Source organism: Indicator indicator, chromosome Z, assembly GCF_027791375.1.
Source record: "Indicator indicator isolate 239-I01 chromosome Z, UM_Iind_1.1, whole genome shotgun sequence".
Taxonomy (NCBI): domain Eukaryota; kingdom Metazoa; phylum Chordata; class Aves; order Piciformes; family Indicatoridae; genus Indicator; species Indicator indicator.
The window spans coordinates 59,593,688-59,612,088 of NC_072053.1; the positions used below are offsets into that span (position 1 = coordinate 59,593,688).

The following is an 18,401-nucleotide window of genomic DNA, read 5'->3' on the forward strand; positions in this document are numbered from 1 at the left end:
CTGTGATCCTGTGATCTCAATAAGCACTACCCCAAGAGCTCCACTCTTCAGTACAGTGTGGAGTTATTCAGTGAGTGTGAATTCAGGAAAGTGAGAACTGCACCAAGTATTATCAAGATGATTTCTTTCAAACACCTAAGATATCCCATAAGTCTCCCATCCAAATAATGTCAAGAACTAACCACATTTAACTGATCTAATCTGAAAGATTTAGAACACAGAACATGGGTTCAGGCATTAAAGGAGAAACTCTAAGAAAACATTACCATGTTGAAAGCATTTTATTGCTGGGTGATTTCACCATCTACAGAATATTATAGTATTAGTGTGTATGAAATCATCAAACATTAAAAACACTTTCTAAAAGCTATTTTTCCCTCAATTTAGGCAAAATCTTGAATCCCATGATGACCAGAACCTTAAGTTTTCAGAAAAGAATGCTGTATGTATCAGGACTATTTAATAGCTTAAGAACTTTTGATAATGAGTGAACAGAGAGTGTTCATAAACAATGTGGCCTCATGATTTTAGCAGCAGTTTGTATGACCATGCAACAGAACAATTGTATTGAAGATAAACTAATAATAAGAATTATTCAAAACACAGAGGTGTACTGGAAGGCCAGAGTTTATCTTAAAATACGTCTTCTATCAAAGCAGCACTTCAGGCAACAGCACTCAGATGTTCTGTACTACAGGCTAACACATGAAGAAGCAAGAACACTCTCTTTAATGCCTTCGTCACTGAGAAACACAAATCTGGTGACTCACACTCTTCCACTGCAGGATGGACTGAACTGCAGATCAACACAACAGTGGGCTATTTCCCACCCAGTCTCAGAGAATCATGTCCAAGTTGTCACCTGAAAAGTGCCTTTGTACTTACTTCCTAATTTAAGCAGACTTTCTTGGACTGCAGAAAAAAAATAGTTAATAATTATTAGAAAAAAGTGCACTTCCTTCACAATAACCTCCAACTTGTATTGATGTTTCATGCACTGAAAATTACATCTTCCCTTTATGAGTATGTTCAAATGACTGAATGAAACCTTAGTAGCTCGCATCAGTCCTTTAGTATGTTTGCCCTGCACATCTTTTCATAGGCAGATTGTAGCTTTTATTGAAACATTGTCATTCCCGACTAACACTGAGCAATTCTTTATGGTTCTACAGACTTTCATGTCACTTCAAAAGCAAACATAATAGCCAGGGCAAAAACTTTACTGCAAATAGACTAGGGGCAACAGAACTTGAAGGGTAAAGTCATGGAAAGGGACAGAGGATAAAGGGACCATAAGCTTATATAAGCAAGGCGGCAATTTCATGCAATAAGTCACTATATTCAGTATGTGACATATTTCATTGAACTTTAAACTGAAGAGACTTCCCAGTAACTAGGCTACAAAAATCAGATGTAGGAACAAATGATGTTCTCTCCATACAGTAAGATGGAAGAGGCAAGAAACCTTCCCTGACTGAGAACTACACTTAACGCTTTGGTGAAGTTTCATGCTACCATGTTTTTGTTTTAGCCAAAAGCAAAAGGTGTAAAAGCCACTACAACCTATGCCAAACTCAAGCACTGCATCTCTCCTACAAGCCACAGGCTTCCCACTACAGTTACAAAACAAGGATATAATGATCAATATTTTGATCAGAGCAAAGACAGAAGGTGGACTGACTCCCACCTCAGCTCACACCACCTTGTCATGGACAGTAGCTTTAATGCTTGTGTGTACTATGGCTCCACAGAGCTTCCTTGAGAGTTTTATGGCTCTTCTCATCATTTGAATGCCAAAAGGGCACCACAACCAGACTGTCTCATACCTGAGAATATAGTAGCATGCAACACAAGTCACTGCAGGGAGGCTCCAAAGGCAGTTACATGTCTACAATTTGCATCGATTGATTACTTAGGAAAAGTTGAGTTCTGCAAAAGTTGGTATTTTTCTTCCTATAAAGCCCCCAGAGTCGGTAGGAGCAGATTGCTTGTACACTGTAAAGACTGAGCTGTTTATTTCATATTAGTTGCAGAATTGGTGCTAACCTCAAGACATAGGTGTGATGTAAACTGCCTAAGGCGTATAGGTACACATGAGATTTAATAAACATATATATACTACTTCATGCTCAAGTTGAAAAGCTATACAGAACTAATGCTGGAAATAATCCTTACATTTAAGCATGATTTTCCAACCCATTCAATAACTACTTTTGAAAGTTTGTATTTTGTTGTAGCTTTTTCAAGGAAATTGCCTCAGTCTCTCACATCAAAAAGTACTGGCATGGTCTTCTAGCATTTTATTTATTTTTTTATATATATACACACATACATAGAAACATAGATAAACACGTATGTGTGTGTGCGCACATACACACGTCTTCAAGTTTTAGTTCCTTAAACAAGCAAGTCTTCCACTTCAGCTCTTCATGAATTAAAGCATTCATGACCAGCACACACAAGATTTTTTTTTCCAAATTAGGTATGAAGTCATAGGATGAAATGATCTGCACTACACAGCCAACATACTTCAAACAGAAATATTAACTCTACCAATACATTCCAGCATTCATTCAGTATTTGTCCTGGCTAAAACGGTTGCAAGGCAAAACTGGAAACTGCTGTAATTTTATCTTTCGCAGCTGTTCAGCTTTGGATTCAAGTAAAAGAAAGTTCAGTGTTCAGAGAGAGTCCTTTGAGCTCTTTTAGGAGTTTCTGATTAATTCACATATTTATTGCACAGTAACTTTACAATGAACATCAAAAAAGGAAATGGCAAACCACAGTACAAAAGACCATAACCAACTTTTCTCTAAGATGCAGTGAATTTACTCCTTTAGATGAAATGAAAGCCCTTAACAAATAACATCTTAGAATCACAGGAACATAGAATTGAGTCTGTTGGAAAAGACCTTTAAGATCTAAACCATGTCTGGAAGTGCCATGTCTTCATGTTTTCTGAATGTATGATTAAGCTCTTTAAGAGATTACATCTTTCCAATTCACTAATCATTTGCCTGCTAAGAGGTACATGCAGATTTGGAACAACAGCCAGCATTTCCTACATGGGATGTGATCATGCAATACAGCACATTCCCTCTCCTACTACCACAGCAACTGCCCTTGCTGTGGATGTAATTGTACTAACGAGAAACATTTCATTTGTAGAGGAAAAGGCAATTTTTATGTGATACTGCAACAACATATTTAGCACAGCACAGGATTTGCCAATAGCAACAGGATTAAACATGCAAATAGTATGCTAGTTCATTTTAATACACAGAATCACAGAATTGTCAGGGTTGGAAGGGACCTCAAGGATCATCTACTTCCAACCCCTCTGCCATGAGCAGGGACACCTTCCACTAGATCAGGCTGCCCAGAGCCACATCCAGCTTGGCTTTAAAAATACCCAGGGATGAGGCTTTCACCACCTTCCTGGGCAACCTGTTCCCAGCAATCTGTCTCACGACCCTTACGGTGAAGAACTTCCTAACATCTAATCTAAACCTACTCTCCTCTAGCTTGGATCCATTCCCTCTAGTCATATCACTACCCAACACCCTAAAAAGTTCCTCAACGGTTTTCTTGTAGGCCCCTTAAGATACTGGAAGGCCACAATAAGGTCTCCTCAGAGCCTTCTCTTCTCCAAACTGAACAACCCCAACTCTCTCAGCCTGTCCCCATAGAAGAGGTGCTTCAGCCCTCTGATCATCCTTGTGGCCCTTCTCTGGACACGTTCCAGTACATCCATCTCTTTCTTGTAAAAGGGGCTCCAGAACTGAACACAGTACTCCAGCAGGGTCTCACAAGAGCAATGTAGAGGGGCAGAATCACCTCTCTTGACCTGATGGGCACACTTCTCTTGATGCAACCAAGTGAAACATCACACCAGTCAGAAGATCCCGCCCTGCCCCATTAGTGCTCATCCCCCTTCCCAACCAGCTACCCCCCCCCCCCAAGCCCCCCATAGCATCCAACATAAAAGAACATTCCAAAAACAATGAACCATAACCACAGTGCTCATCCCCGTGCCGTTATCCCCCATGCACCCCCATACTCGAACCGCTTCTAAATCCCACCCACTCCCCACCACCCATACCAAACCCAACCCCCCCCCCCCCCCCTTCTCACTTCCCATCCCCGTCTTTTATCAACATCTCATCCTTTCCCTCCCGCCATTCAAAATAACCAATTCCCCCACCCCCTAAATACCAACAATCAAAGTCATTTCCGATACCTTACCCCCCCGATTAAACACCCTACACCACCTTTCCTCTCACCACTTCCACAAATCTTCCTCTAACCATTATCCCAAATCCACCTAACCCCCCCCCTCCCCCTCACAACCACATCCCCAACAAAAACACCCTACAACCTATTCCTCCCTACCCATTCAACACCCACAAAACTCCAAAAACACACACACAAAAAAAAACTCCACAACCCCCCCCCCCCCCCCCCCCCCCCACAAAAAAACCACCAAATATAAAAAAAAATCCAAACCAAATAAAAAAACACATATAATATATATAATATAATAAAAACCCAATTATATATATATATTTATATATTATATATATATATATATACCCCCCTCCCCCCCCCCCCCCCCCCCCCCCCCCCCCCTACCCCCCCCCCCCCCCCCAATTGAGTTCAATATCTTTATAAAAAGGAATGATGAAAAGTATGGAAGGTATCTTAAACACCTCTTTAGAATGTGTGAATGAAAGAAAGTAGTACATTCTTAAAATACAAAAGTATTGCTGGTTTATTATCTGTACTGATGAACAGACACCAAAAAATCTACTAGATATCTCTCATTACTATGTATTTATCCCCAGTGAACAATTAATAATAATTAACTACAAAATATATTAACATTTTCTTCAAATTTTTAAAAATTTTAAAAAATAACAGAGCAACACTGCATGACATTAAAGTCTCTCTTCCCATACAGCTGAAATTTAATCCAGCAACTATTCTTATTACCTACTTACATGATTATAATGGATGTGATAAGGACAAAAGATTACTTTATTTGTACAAGGTACTATCTAGTCTGCAGAGAAAGACTTATTTTGACCAAGCTGAGTAATATCATTGTGGGTAAACAGAAAAAACTAAATTAAAAAGAATTAAAATGGTACAAATCCTTTCCTCCTCCAACCCAGGGCATCACAGTTTATTTTCTTTCAAGTCCAAAAGAACACAAAGTGCATTGAAAGTACATTGAAAGTAACCCACATATTAAAACTGGTAAAACCATTAGCTAGTTTGTTTTCATTGGCCACTACACAGAATCTCCAAATAAATACTTTTAAAGGCCTTTTCCTTGGAAAACAGTAGGTTTCCAACTGATGTTAAGCGAAGGAAATTTAATAATGAAGTTACTTACTGAATCTTTAATTTAGTACTACTAAACTAAACATAACAATTAGCAACAGCAGTTTAAACTGAGAGGAGCAGGAAGGTCCTGCATTTCTTGACTTACCTGCAGCAATGTTATTACTGAAATATATTTTCAGATACCAAAGTAGGTATCATCAATATTCAGAAAGAGGAGAAATTTGAGAGCTCCCATTTAATCAACTAACCTACACGCATGTTAGTTTTGAACACAGTTGTTCCAAGGGCCTAAGTTAGATTTTTCCCATTCCAAACTACTGAGCTTATATCAGTGTCTTATGAACAGCATACACAGCTAATGGAAATCCTAGTCAGATCAATGTGGAAGTGCTTTCACAACCCTCAATGCGCTAGCAAAATAGGTGAATACTACAGAAGAAAACTGGCATATTTAATAGAAACAAAACTTTTTAAACACTGGATTTGCACATGGGAGTGAGGTTCCTAGACAGATCTAGGCACAACAACTGTTATAATAATAATCAGCTTCCAGAAACAGCTTGTTAACAAGCCAAATTACATAAATTTAACAGTCTTTTCGCTTATCCAGTGCTCAAAGTGGTGCAAAAAGACAAAGGGCAACACCCTGCATTATTCTTTACAATATGCATACTCTCCTACATATACATACACACCTACACAAACATACACACAGAGAACATCAGCACCACATCCTAGGCAAAAACCCAGGAGAGAATTCTTACTTGCAAGTATGCAGCTCCCAGTCAGGAGCTGCTGATTCACGGTAATTGTTTTCTAACATGAAGCTAGGCTAGGCTGTGATAGCTGATAAGCATACTGAAGGAAGACCATTCAAGGAAAGAAAGACTCATTCAAGGCTCTCTGCCTCATAAAAATCATACATCTTTCACATCTCTCTCCCACAATAGCTGTCAGCTTCAAGCATGCATGCCAACAGCACAACATGGATGGGAACTTCAGAAGAGAGGCTGAAGGAAGGTTTATTCTTGGATTTAGTACAGTAAAAACTAAGGCTTACAGATTCGGAAGAGGGAAGTAAACACCAACTTACCATGGCCAGAATGGAGGATACTTAATGCACAGCTTCAGTACATTATTTTTTCTTGAAGGCACAAACAACAACCGGTTTTTGCAAAGACACACTCTACAACTCTAAGCAAACCTCATGGATCAAATACCACAAAATAAATATATATATATATATATATATACTTACATGACTCTCTTCAATACACTAACATTTTCCAAAATTCCTATAGATAAATATTAAGAAAAAATTCTTACTGTTTGACTATATTTTCTATTCCAGTCAACTATCCCCAGTTAGGCATAGCTATTTCCCCCTGTCATGTAAAGAAAAGCATCTTCAGTCATAGAAATTTAGAATAGAATAAGAATATGTAATAATAGCACCTGCTTTTAGTCACTCTAGTAGGACAGATTTACACTTAACAAATTATTTTAAAACAACCATTAAAAATACCAATAGCACAGAACAAAGCTGTTTAATTTGCCAAGCTAAGCACCTTCCTGAAAGCTACATCCCAAAAGCTGTACCTTCCATCAGCTACATCTGTTCCAGTTAAATTCCCTGAAACTCACACACTGCAGAATATTTTGTGCAAAACTGAGTAGAAGAGACAAAAAAATGCACTGTGTTTTATCATGATCAACAACAGGAAGCTATGCAGGATAAAAGCTGGGCCATAAGACAGTCCCTTTTGGTGATGAAAAGTTATTATGACACTAGGTGTGCTACAAGCTTGTAGCTGAAAAGAAAATGCTTTCAAGGAGAATGGAAAGCTGAAAAGCTACATTAAATTGAAGCTGGAAGCCAAAATACATGTACATACAGAACAGAAGGACACAGATATAACTATGAAAAGAAAAACAAGCTGAAAGGTAGATTTTTAAGCTTCACAATAGAGACACTACAATAAATACCTAGTAGCACTGATTAAAAGCTCCAAAAGACCTTCGGTTGAGCCTCTGGGAGCCTGGGAGTTAACAAGGCACAAGCCTATGTAAGTACAAATGCATGTTTCCATGCACACAGATTTACAGAACATCTCATATGGTAGTTAAGGCTACATATACTTCCACTGCATTGCAGCCATGTATATAACTAAAGAAATGCATTTCTTCAGCACATATGCTTGCACACCATGAGGAGTGTACCACACTCAGAAAGGGGCTCTATGAACAAACACCTCTCTGATACGGGCAAATGCCAAGTGAGAAGCTTTGTCCCTACTGACCAAATCATCATTCTTCAGATGTTTATTTGCCCTTAAGTGGTTGTAAAAATAATAACAAAAAGTAAAAAAAAAGTTTAGTGATTCAAATGCACTTTAAAGCAACCTTGAATATACAGAATCTAAGTATCAATCGCACCAAAAAAAAGGGCACAAAATGACAATCCTATCTGAAAATTATTAAAAGGAATACTTTCAAGTTTCTAAGTCCAGTATCTCATCATGAACTAAAAAACTCCAAAATCAGACAAACAATCTGTCCAGTCAGTACCTCAGGTTTTTAACTTCAGTATTCTAACTGCCTGGTTAAACCAGCACATTCCAGAACAGACTTAGGCATTTTATTTTTCAGTGTTCACAAAGGCTAGCTTGCTAACAGTAAAACTTGAGCCAGTGTAGAAAATAAATGTGGAAAATATGTCTCAAAAGCACTAAATTAAAAATAAATTAAAACATAATCTTCTCTTTCCCAGCTTTGTTTCAAGACTAAATTGTACACAGAAGAACATTCAAGAATCCAGTATCAGTTTGCAGGCTTCTTAATCTCCAGATAAGCAGATTAAGACAACTGTGCCTCTAGTTAAAGATATCGTTTGCTAAAGAATATGTATGCTTTAAAAAAATTCTTAAAAGCAGGCCAAAAATCTTTTTGTGATACCCAGGACACCAAAAATGTTGCAGCTGGGATGGAACTACATATTCACTTGCTGCTCATTTTCAAATACATACTGAGGAGTAACAAGCACTGGTCAGATGGGATACGCTCCTCAAAGCCTAGCAGTTTTACTATGTATGCTATATGAACACATGTAACATATGTATTCTTTGAATATTCATGTTATATAATAAAATAATAAATAATATCATATTTTAGAGAGTATGTTACAGTAGCATATACTGACAATGACTTAATATATACCTTCTCACATAGAACTGAAAAGAGGTGGAAATTAGTTTGGTAATGAGAATTGCAAAATAGATACAGACCTAAAATGGTCTGCTTAATGAAATAATTTGGTAAATAAAGTACATTAAATTATCACTTATTTCAAACAATTTCTGTAACTCTTTGTTTATACCTTCCAGCTTCTCTCTTTCTGGACATTTTCTATTTCAGTAGAAGTACATATTTTGATATCTTTGAAAGATGTGAAGTTGGAAAGTGAAATTCAGGAAAACGTTATCTCTAGACATTTTCTGTTTTGGGACAGGAAGAGATTTTAAAAAAAAAAAAAAGTCCAGAAAAGATAACAAACACCAACAACACTGGGAGGGAGTAGGAGGAAACAATCTGTGGAATGACAATGCATTTGAGAAAGACTATATATACTTTGAACAACTCTGTAGTATTTTATTTACCTGGTAATCCACAACAAACACTTCATCCTCAAAAAGGACCAAGTAGGACAGTTTAACAAAACTCCTTGTAGAAGTATGACCACAATACAATCTGTAGCATGAAGGGGAAATTTATTTCAGAACACCTCAGCAAGACAAAATTTTGAAAATATAATCCTGGGAATATTTCTAGAATCCATGTGGCTTGGTTTACATGATTTTAAAGTAAAGTAGACAAAACTATTTTAGAGTGAAAACATCAGAATTGCATTGTGCTTTGTTTCATGGATGAACTTAAAGCGCTGGATTCACTGTTGACCCTAAAGCAGACGAATTCTTCATCTGTAAGTCTCTTTTTCAAAAGATCAAGCTTATTCCTTGTATAACACGAGTGATGACGTGATGGGTTTAAATGAGATGACCTACAATACTTGTCCAACAATTGCATCATCTCACATTGACAACTGTTTTTAAATGCACTTGAACTTCTGCACTAAATGTCTATGGAAATACCACCTCCAATATACAAACTGCATAGACATCTTGAGAAAATGTTTCTAATAAAACAAGAGAAAACATAAGAAAAATGTTGAACGTGTGTAAGTTTCAATTTCCATGTAGGTTGAGAGACCGTTCCCTCAACGACAACAGTTCAGGATACCTATATGCAGAACTGAAGACAAATTTTTAAGTCATGTTTTTCTTTTGCCTGTCTGCAGGATACTTCAGTAAGTCACACAATATCTTATTCTTAAAGAGGAAAACATTTGAAATATTTGCTTTGTGAACACACAAACATTCAAAACAGACTAGAAAGCTGTTAGCTAGCCCACACATTCCTGCACATAAATAGCTGATGGCATCTTAGAACACTTTAAGAGGAAGGTGTATCCAGGCTTTCTTCACATCATGGACATAAAAACATCCCTAGAGTCCTCTAGCACCTTGATAACTCAGCATCAGCCTTCAGAATTACACAGCCGCCAAATTCCAAAAAGGTATGAGAAGTATTTCCTTTTGGAGCACAACAGGAAAGACGGGACACTCGAAGTGCAAGCAAGCCAGAAACCCAAGAAAGCCAACTCTCAGCAAGGCTGAGAAACAGCCCCTTTAGCTCTTGGTTCCATAATTAAGATGCTATCATGTACCAAACGACAGCCACGGGTCTGTGTGCGCTGTTGCAGACCTTCATGTTAGTTGTGGGAATATGACACGAATCCTTCACAATAAACACCCCCCAAAAAAGATTCTCCAATTCTTGCAGTCCTGCTGAGCCACGTGGGTAAATGCTTAAGAGCCTTAACAACATGCAAATACCCGGGACGACTGTTTTCTTATCATGACCTTCCTAAATTCCCAGCCAAGCTGATCTTGCAGGATCAAGAAAAGACAAGGCAACAGGGAGCCCCTAGGATATATGAACCCACTGGAGGCAGCACCATCCACCAGTCTCCCCAAATTCCCCAGGTAAAAGAGCAAATGAATGACAGGAGGTTGCTTACAAAGTCAGGGAAAGAATAGGGAGTCTGCACAGCACAATAGGATCAGGTAGCTCAGAGGACCAGAGAGAGACACACAGGATAAGAGATCTTAGCACCATGGTTACTGCAACAGGTTATGCAGTTAATGATCTGCATTTTATTTGGTATTGTGCACACACAGAAACACCACACTACAATGGAAATATAATTCACTTCTCTAACCAGGTGAGAATCACATCAAAGTTTGACAGCTACCTTCAACGTTGCTGTAGCCAGAGAACTATTAATTACAGTTAAGACAGTACATACATAATCATGTATAGTAACTAGTTCTTTATGCAAATATTTCTGAGGCCTCTGTGAACATCCCACTCTTCTACATATACCTCCAGAGACCATTGCTACAATCTTAATTACCCACTCTTCCATACACTTCTATTCTAGCATCACTAACAGCTCATTACATGATGTTTTTTTTTTAAATGATGGCTGAATTTATGTAACTATGCAATAAACCTGAACAAAGCCAACAGTTTAAGTTGGGGTTGGTACCACTGCTTCAAGACTGATCCTTCCTGTACCCAAACAAGCAAAATACCATTTTATCATCATCAAAGCAAACACATTTCTTTGGTGTAGTGTTCAACCCAAAGCTCAGTTGTGATCCACCAACATCTCTTCACTACCAAAAGACATAAAGCCTCAAATAAAAAAATTAAAATACATCAAGAAGAAAAACTCATGTTAAAAGGGAAAGATAAAGTATTTTTAGAGGAAGCCAGAAGATGGCTTACAAAGATTCTAGCACCTTCATATACAGTCTCAATACCAGTGCATTGCAAAGAGAACCTTGTTGTTTGCAGTTTATGCAAATAGGAAATTTTCCCAGGATATTTACTGTAATACTTACTGCAACTACTGGAAATCAACAACAAGTAGAGTGTTAGAGAGCTGTATTATGAAAAAAACATTATAGCAATTAGCTTGTTTCTATGATTGTCATACAACTTTGCAAAAGGAGAAAAACAATAGGAAAACATATGGAATTATTAATGTGGACTACTTGTGTGTACAAAATACAGTATTTTCTTTCAATATCAACGTACACATTACCAAAAGATTGAAAGTATATAAGGTGTTTTGTATAAATGTAATTTCATATAAATGTAATTCATATAAATGTAGTTTTTAATCTTAACATCAGTGTAGCAGGTTAGTCTCTTCTAACTTGAGATATTCAATGATTCTATGCTATTTTTTCTGGCAGAAAGGGAAAAAAAAGGGCTACAAATAGAAAAAAAAAAAGTCAAAACAAAAACTTAACATTAGATGTCCCCAAAAAGCTAAATAATAGTCTTTAAAACGTTTTATGCTGTATTTGTAATTTCATTTTTTAATAAAAACCCTCTCTGACAGTCAGTCTTTGTACCCTGATGAAGTCTGATTTCTGCTTGAATTGTTATAGCTACTCAATTCATGTGTTGCATTTTATTTTTGTGGTTTTGTGCTTTTGTGGAACAGCACTCGTTAACCTTTCATAAACCTAAGTTACAAATTACAAGATGGTGTTCTGAAACCAGAATAATAATTAAAAACAAAGAACAAAAGGGATGATAGAGCAATCACACGTTTATATCTAATGGTCCTACAGTCAAGCTCCTCCTGAACAGCAAAGCAAGGAACAATACAGCATCTCAGGTTTTTCACTACACTTTTGTTTTCAAAGAATAAAACAAGTATGAGACACTAAAATCAACATTTCTATGTTTTAAAATAAGTGGGAGTGACAGTGATGGCCTGAAACATGAATCCTGAAAGCACAAAAGCAAAAGACCGTAATCTCTATTCTTGCTGATTTGGGGAAGTAGAAGTTTCCAACACCTCCTAACAAAAAACAAAAAGTCTTTGTATACAGACATAGTTTAGACATTTTTGTCAAGTTTATTACCCCTTAAACCATTACAGCATCACCAAAAGTGAAGGGTAACTTAAGATACAGTTGAAAAATATATCAGAATGAGGATGGATCTTCGGTAAAGAGAAAGTTACCCATCAAAACTACAACTCTTCTATCAGATACGTCCTCACGTAGCAAGAAAATGTAGATTTAGGCTGCAGTTCGACTATTACTTCCAGACAATTTGAATATAACCTACTGCCACAAAAGGTAGTTTGTTACTCTCCTGCCCCTTTATTCCTGGCTGAATGTGATTACCTCTTCTTTCTTCTGGCAATCATGCTCAGCAAAGCTTTTGCTGCAAGTACTGATTCAGCTGAAGCAAACACTTTTGGTCAGGTTCTGGTTTCAAGTAGATTCCACCTCTGATCCTGATCACCACAGGGCTGCACAAGTCCTGCAGAACAGGACAGCAACCAAAAGCAGTAACCACCCTTCAATGAAAGTCAGCTTAAAGTAACTGTCAAATTGCAATCTGAGGGCAGGTTTTGTTCTTCTTCATTCTGCAAACTGCCCTAAAAACCCTGTTATTAAATTCCCTCTCTCAGCAATCTGATGACTAATTCCTTATTTAAAATGGAGGAGTTGCATCAGCAGAGACAAGAGGAACTCATCACCTAAGTCATTTGTTATGTAGAGATATGGCCTTCAACCCTGGCTTCAAATCTGGCAGAATGAGAATTAAACTACAGAAAGCCCCAAGAATGAGAGCAGCTCACTGAAAGTTTGTACACATCTTTTTTTCCTATTTTTTCTTACAACAAAAAATAAAAAAAAGGAAAACAAAAGTCAAAAGTAGTGACCCTCTCCTTCCCAGCAAGCATACTACGCATATAAACCAGCACAGCTTACCAGCTATCTCTAAATGGCAGAAGAACAAACCTTGAATAGCAACCAGGCTAACCTACACCACTTCAACCACCCAGCAAAGAACAAGGATTTCAGGTTTTCTCTTGAACTCCTCAGTTCTTTCATTCTCACTGAAAAGATACTTTCCAACCTACTTTTTAGAAAATAAATCTAGTACAAAATCATGCAACAGTGATTCAACTCTTCTACAGCTCTTCTGCTTCTTTGAATCTTAATCTTTGAATCTTAAAATCTTTGAATCTTAATGGAATTATTTCTAGTTCAGCAGCACATACTAAATACAAATTATGCATCTTCCCAAAAGCAACAAAGTTTGTCAAAATCTTACAGCTCAAGAGGACTCAGATTACAGTAAGGGGACTTCGGGACAGAGGTGCAACTGACTATGAAGACAATCCTGGCCCCAATATTAGGTTTTGCACAAGTACATCCAAAGGAATCGTTCCCCTTCTGGCACTCAAGAGTATTGCTTACTAAGGCAAGAATGAAAAAGTAGACAGCAACAGCTTCAGTGTCCCAGGAAAAAAAGTCATCCTTGTCACTGTCTGCTTTACAAACCCACAACACATTAATCTGTTCAGGTGCAGTATCTGACTGCTTGAAACAACCAGCTACACAACACAAACTATGCCAAAGCGCAAAAGATACTTCTCTCTCTCCAGACATACTTTCACTCCTTCCCATCCATGCATATTTAACACTGGGATAGCATCTTAAACAGCTTTATCTTAACCATCTGCATCTTTTGGAGCATCTCCTGTTCTGGCAACAGAGTCAAAGATTCTTCTAACAGACAGAAGTACTGCTTAGAAATTAGTACCTGCTATTGCAATGTTTAACACATTTTTTCCTTTCCTTTATTATATAGACCTAGGGCCTTGAAAAGCAACTGCCAGTCAAAACTAGTATCAGTCTATTCCAGACCCCATTAAAAAAATTTATCTCCAAAAAAAGTTAAAGTTTTCAAGCCTCAGTCCTACCATGAAAAGCTGAATTTCTGAGCAGTCATATAACTGAGTCTCCAAAACCAAAGAAAGTAAATATTTTCAGCTCTGATTTCTACCTGATTATTACTAGCTATTTAATATTTACTTTCATTCACCTGTTCACATGATCAGTAACCTACCAAACCCATTTATAAAATTACCTTCTTCCCCCATGCCATTCAGAAAAAAATTATTTGACAAAATTAATTATTTCCTGTCTCTTTGTCATTATTAGCACATAACCTCTTTTAGTGGCCCACTTAAAACTAATTTTTCCACTTAATGAAGGAGTGTCACACGGGCAAGCATATATTAAAGAACCAGTCAAAATAACTAAAACCACATTCATTACATTATCTATCACTCTTCACCATTTTTGGCATTGCTTGCTTAGCCTATTTTATCTACAAAGATAGTCTTGACACTAACAACAATATTTCCAAAGAAATAACAGGCCTAAATTTTAGTTACGATGTTGCAAACAAACTTTTTGTGGATCACAACATACCAACATTTGCTCCCAAAATGACTACACCACAGGAAGATTTGCTACACTGCATGTGTTCTTACATACATTTTAACACAGTTTTAAACAGAAAAAAATAATGTTAGAAATGTATCTTAGACACAGGCAGTATCATTTCTGCATGAGGAAAAAACACAATCAATGCCTGTTTCTGCTTTTGCCAGTAATTAACTCCATTAAGAGACATCTGAGCAATTAAGAAAATAACAGGCAATTCTTCAAACATCACAATGTATTTTGAGAACTTGAGATGCAGAACAAACAAATAAACTGCATGCTTACCCAAAACCAAATTCTTAAAAAAGATTCAACCTGAACAGTGTACATCAAATACAGCAGCATCCCATCAAGAAGTATACATCGAAACTCTCAAGGTAATGTTTTAGCAACTTGGAGCATAGCAATGTTTACAACATGGCTGCAATAATTGTCACCTATGAAAACCGAAAGGCACTAGTAAAAATAAATATACTTACAGCAATATAACATGAATGTTTTTTTCTTACAGTCTATAATTTATATTCTGATGCATGCATTTAAACAAATTTCTAGTGTAAAGAGACTGTGAATAGGGCTACTTGTGTGGCAAGATGTGAAACTCTGTAAATACACAGTACACTGCAATTTACACTGTCACTTACCTCATATGACCAAACACACTGAGTTCCTCCAAACCTTCGGACACACCTGCCCACTTCCACATCCTCATGCGTGGTGTACATTTCTCGAAGGCATTCACCTATATGTGGCACCATCCTCCTGAGAACCTCCCGGCTGAAGATCATTCCTGGCCCTCCCATGCAGAAATTCTCTCCTGGCTCCAGTCCAAGTTTTCCAAGTTCTTCAATATTACCTAGACCAGTCTGCCCCAAATACAGAGGTTTACTGCTGTTCAGTGAGCGAAGAAACTCTTCCAATTTTTCACCTGAAGAAGATAAAAGATTGTTGTTATTTTTCTGCCTCGTCTGGCAGCCATATCTTTCCCTGCATCTCAAGCTTTTGTAGAAATGTAACAGGCCCCTGAGATTGTCACAGGAAATCACTTCCAAAGCAGTATCCTATCCCTAACTGAAAATATCTTTGGACAAGTTTACCTTCAACAGACTTCTTTGTTTTCTTTGATTCCTTTTTTTTTTTTTAATTAATGTTACAGTGGCATTTTCATTCAGCCAAAGAGCCAGAATAGCATCAAAACTTAATTTTACCAGTCAATGCTGTTCTGCTCAACCAGTATGAATAAAAAGTACTCACTTGCTAGTTTAAAATTCTCTCTAACGTAGTAGGGCAATTTGTCAATATAGTTAATGGGCTATGGAGGAACTGGAAGATAAATGTCAGGTGTTACTTTCATAGGATTAAGTTTTGAAAAGGACAGAGCAAATCTAAATTAGCCAAGATAAATACACTCGATTACAGACTAATCATGAAAACAGTGTCAAACTCTAGCTAATTACATAGTACTTCTAGTGTGAGAATGCCTATACATTTCTCCTTCTCAAATCCTAAATTATTCTCATTTCATATTTACTTGAAATTAAAATTTTCTGAATAGTTTAACTTGGAACCTTGGAATCAATTAACAACAGATTCATTATAACTCTGAAATTAAGAATACACTGAGGAGTTTTATGTCTGCAGGCAAATATATCTATCTACACATACATATAGGTGTATTTCCCAGATGGAAGGCCAGCTGACAAGCTGATAAAATGGCTCAAACAAGTTCAAGTGACAGGTAATTACAGAGTTACTTCACATAAACTTTCAACAGCGTAACCAAGCACGCTCACAACCTAGGCGTGTGCCAGCACCTTCATCTTCTATTTTCTTTCTAAAGAGCAGGACACTGCACGAGTAACAGCGGACAGAAAGGAAGTGGATTGCAGGGCATCATTTTATAATGGCGCTGTAAAACTCGCACGGAAAGAGAAACAGTGCTTTTCACAAGCACGCGTTGCAACAGGGAAACGGCAGCTTTACAGGCAGCCTTCAGAGCCTGCGTTTGCTCAGCCGACGTGTCAGTGAGCCAGAGAACTTCCACGATCGCTGAAAGCGAAGCACCAAACCGCTGCCTTCGGACTGAGCTGCGGCGAGGGCTGACCGGGCCAGCGAGCAACACTCCTCGCCGCTCCCGCCCATTGCCTACCCACGGGCGGCGGGACGCAGCGGGGCGGCCATCCTCGAGCTATGCAGCCGAGCGCGGCGGGACGCGGGGCCGACACCCTCCCACGCCGCTCCCCTGCCCACGCCCACCCCCGCCGCCTTGCTGGGTCGGGCCGGGGTCGGATTCTCGCCGCCGTCCCACGGCAGAAGCTCGCCCCTGAGGGACGTGCCGCCAGCAAGTCTGTAGCCCCAGCATCCTGTACAGGGAGTACCAATGCCCACCACGGCCCAAACCGCCGCCACTGCCTCTCAGCGCTCCTCGATCTCCCCAGGGGCGGCGCGGCCCGGCCCGGCCCGGCCCAGCCCAGACACCCCCCCCTCCCCGGGTGGCATCCGCCGGCATCTCAGCGCCGGGACAGAGCCCCACACCCCGGATCTAGAAGCAAGGGCCACCACCCGCCTCCCTTCTGCCCCTCCTTTCGTCCCTCCCGCCGGCGGTGCGTAAGCCGGTCACCTTTAATGTAAACGTCGTCGTCCGCTCGCATGAACCACTCGTACTTGTCCAGGTAGTGGTCGTGCATATACTTGATCATCATGAAGGACTTCTTCTGCGGCGGATAGGAGTCATCCACGCCGGGCAGGGCGACGACGGGCAGAGGAGGCAGCCCGGGCGGGGCGGCTGAGCCCTGGCTGGAGAAGAATTCCACGCGGCCCGGCACTGAGGATGCCCACGTTCGCTGTGCAGCCACCGCCCGGCTGCCCAGGTACTTCTGTGCCGTCATCACCCCCACATAAAGGAAGTTGCGAGGCTTGGAGCAGCCCGGGGCGCCCCCCCAATCCCCACTCCCGTTGTGGCTACCGCCGGGTCGGCCGCTCCGCTTTTCGCTACGTTCCTCCTCTTCCTCTGGGTCTCCTTCTCCGCCAGCTGAGGGGCTGGAAACCGTGCCGCCCGCCGCCGCCGGCGGCAGCTCCCCGGCGCTGCTCCTGAAACTCGTGCCGCCCAACACCACCGCTGCCTCCTTCGGCGCCTGCTGCCCGCCCGGCGCCGCCGCGCCCCCGGCCGCTCCCGGCCCCGCCGAGCGGCCGTAGTAAGAGCAGATGCTGGCGCCGCGCCGCTTCTCGCTCAGCTCGGCCACTTTGGGAGCGATAAGCCAGGAGGCGGCGGTGAAACCCAGTACTAGCCCCAGTACCACGCTCAGCCAGGGTCTCCGGGACCGCGCTGCCATGGCTCGGCCGGGGTTGCTCCCGGAGCGCCGCCGCCCCCGGTGTGTCTCCACCGCCGCCTCCCGCTGGAGACGACCTCCTGTCCCGCGGTGGCCCCGGGCTTGGCGACTCAAGCCGCGGCTGTGTGCCCCGCCGCGGCGGCCCGGACTACTGCGCCGCTCCCGAGTTAAACTTCTCCGGGTAGAAGGGCGGCAGCGAGAACGGCGGCGGCGAGAACGGCAGATCGCTAGCGGCGGCCCCTCCGCGCCGCTGGCACCTTGTCACCGCGGC

The 18,401-nt window shown here is 40.3% G+C and overlaps 1 protein-coding gene across 1 annotated transcript in view; it reads right to left on the bottom strand.

The window, feature by feature from the left end:
* CHSY3 (chondroitin sulfate synthase 3) overlaps positions 1 to 18,133 on the bottom strand; it is a 154,515-nt gene extending 136,382 nt beyond the window's left edge. Inside the window, exons 1-2 of the mRNA XM_054398056.1 lie at positions 17,422 to 18,133; positions 15,446 to 15,729 (exon numbers count right to left, since the gene is read on the bottom strand). Of these exons, the coding sequence (XP_054254031.1) occupies positions 15,446 to 15,729; positions 17,422 to 18,133 (996 nt within the window). The remainder of the gene's footprint in view (positions 1 to 15,445; positions 15,730 to 17,421) is intronic.
* Between the last annotated feature and the right edge of the window lie 268 nt (positions 18,134 to 18,401).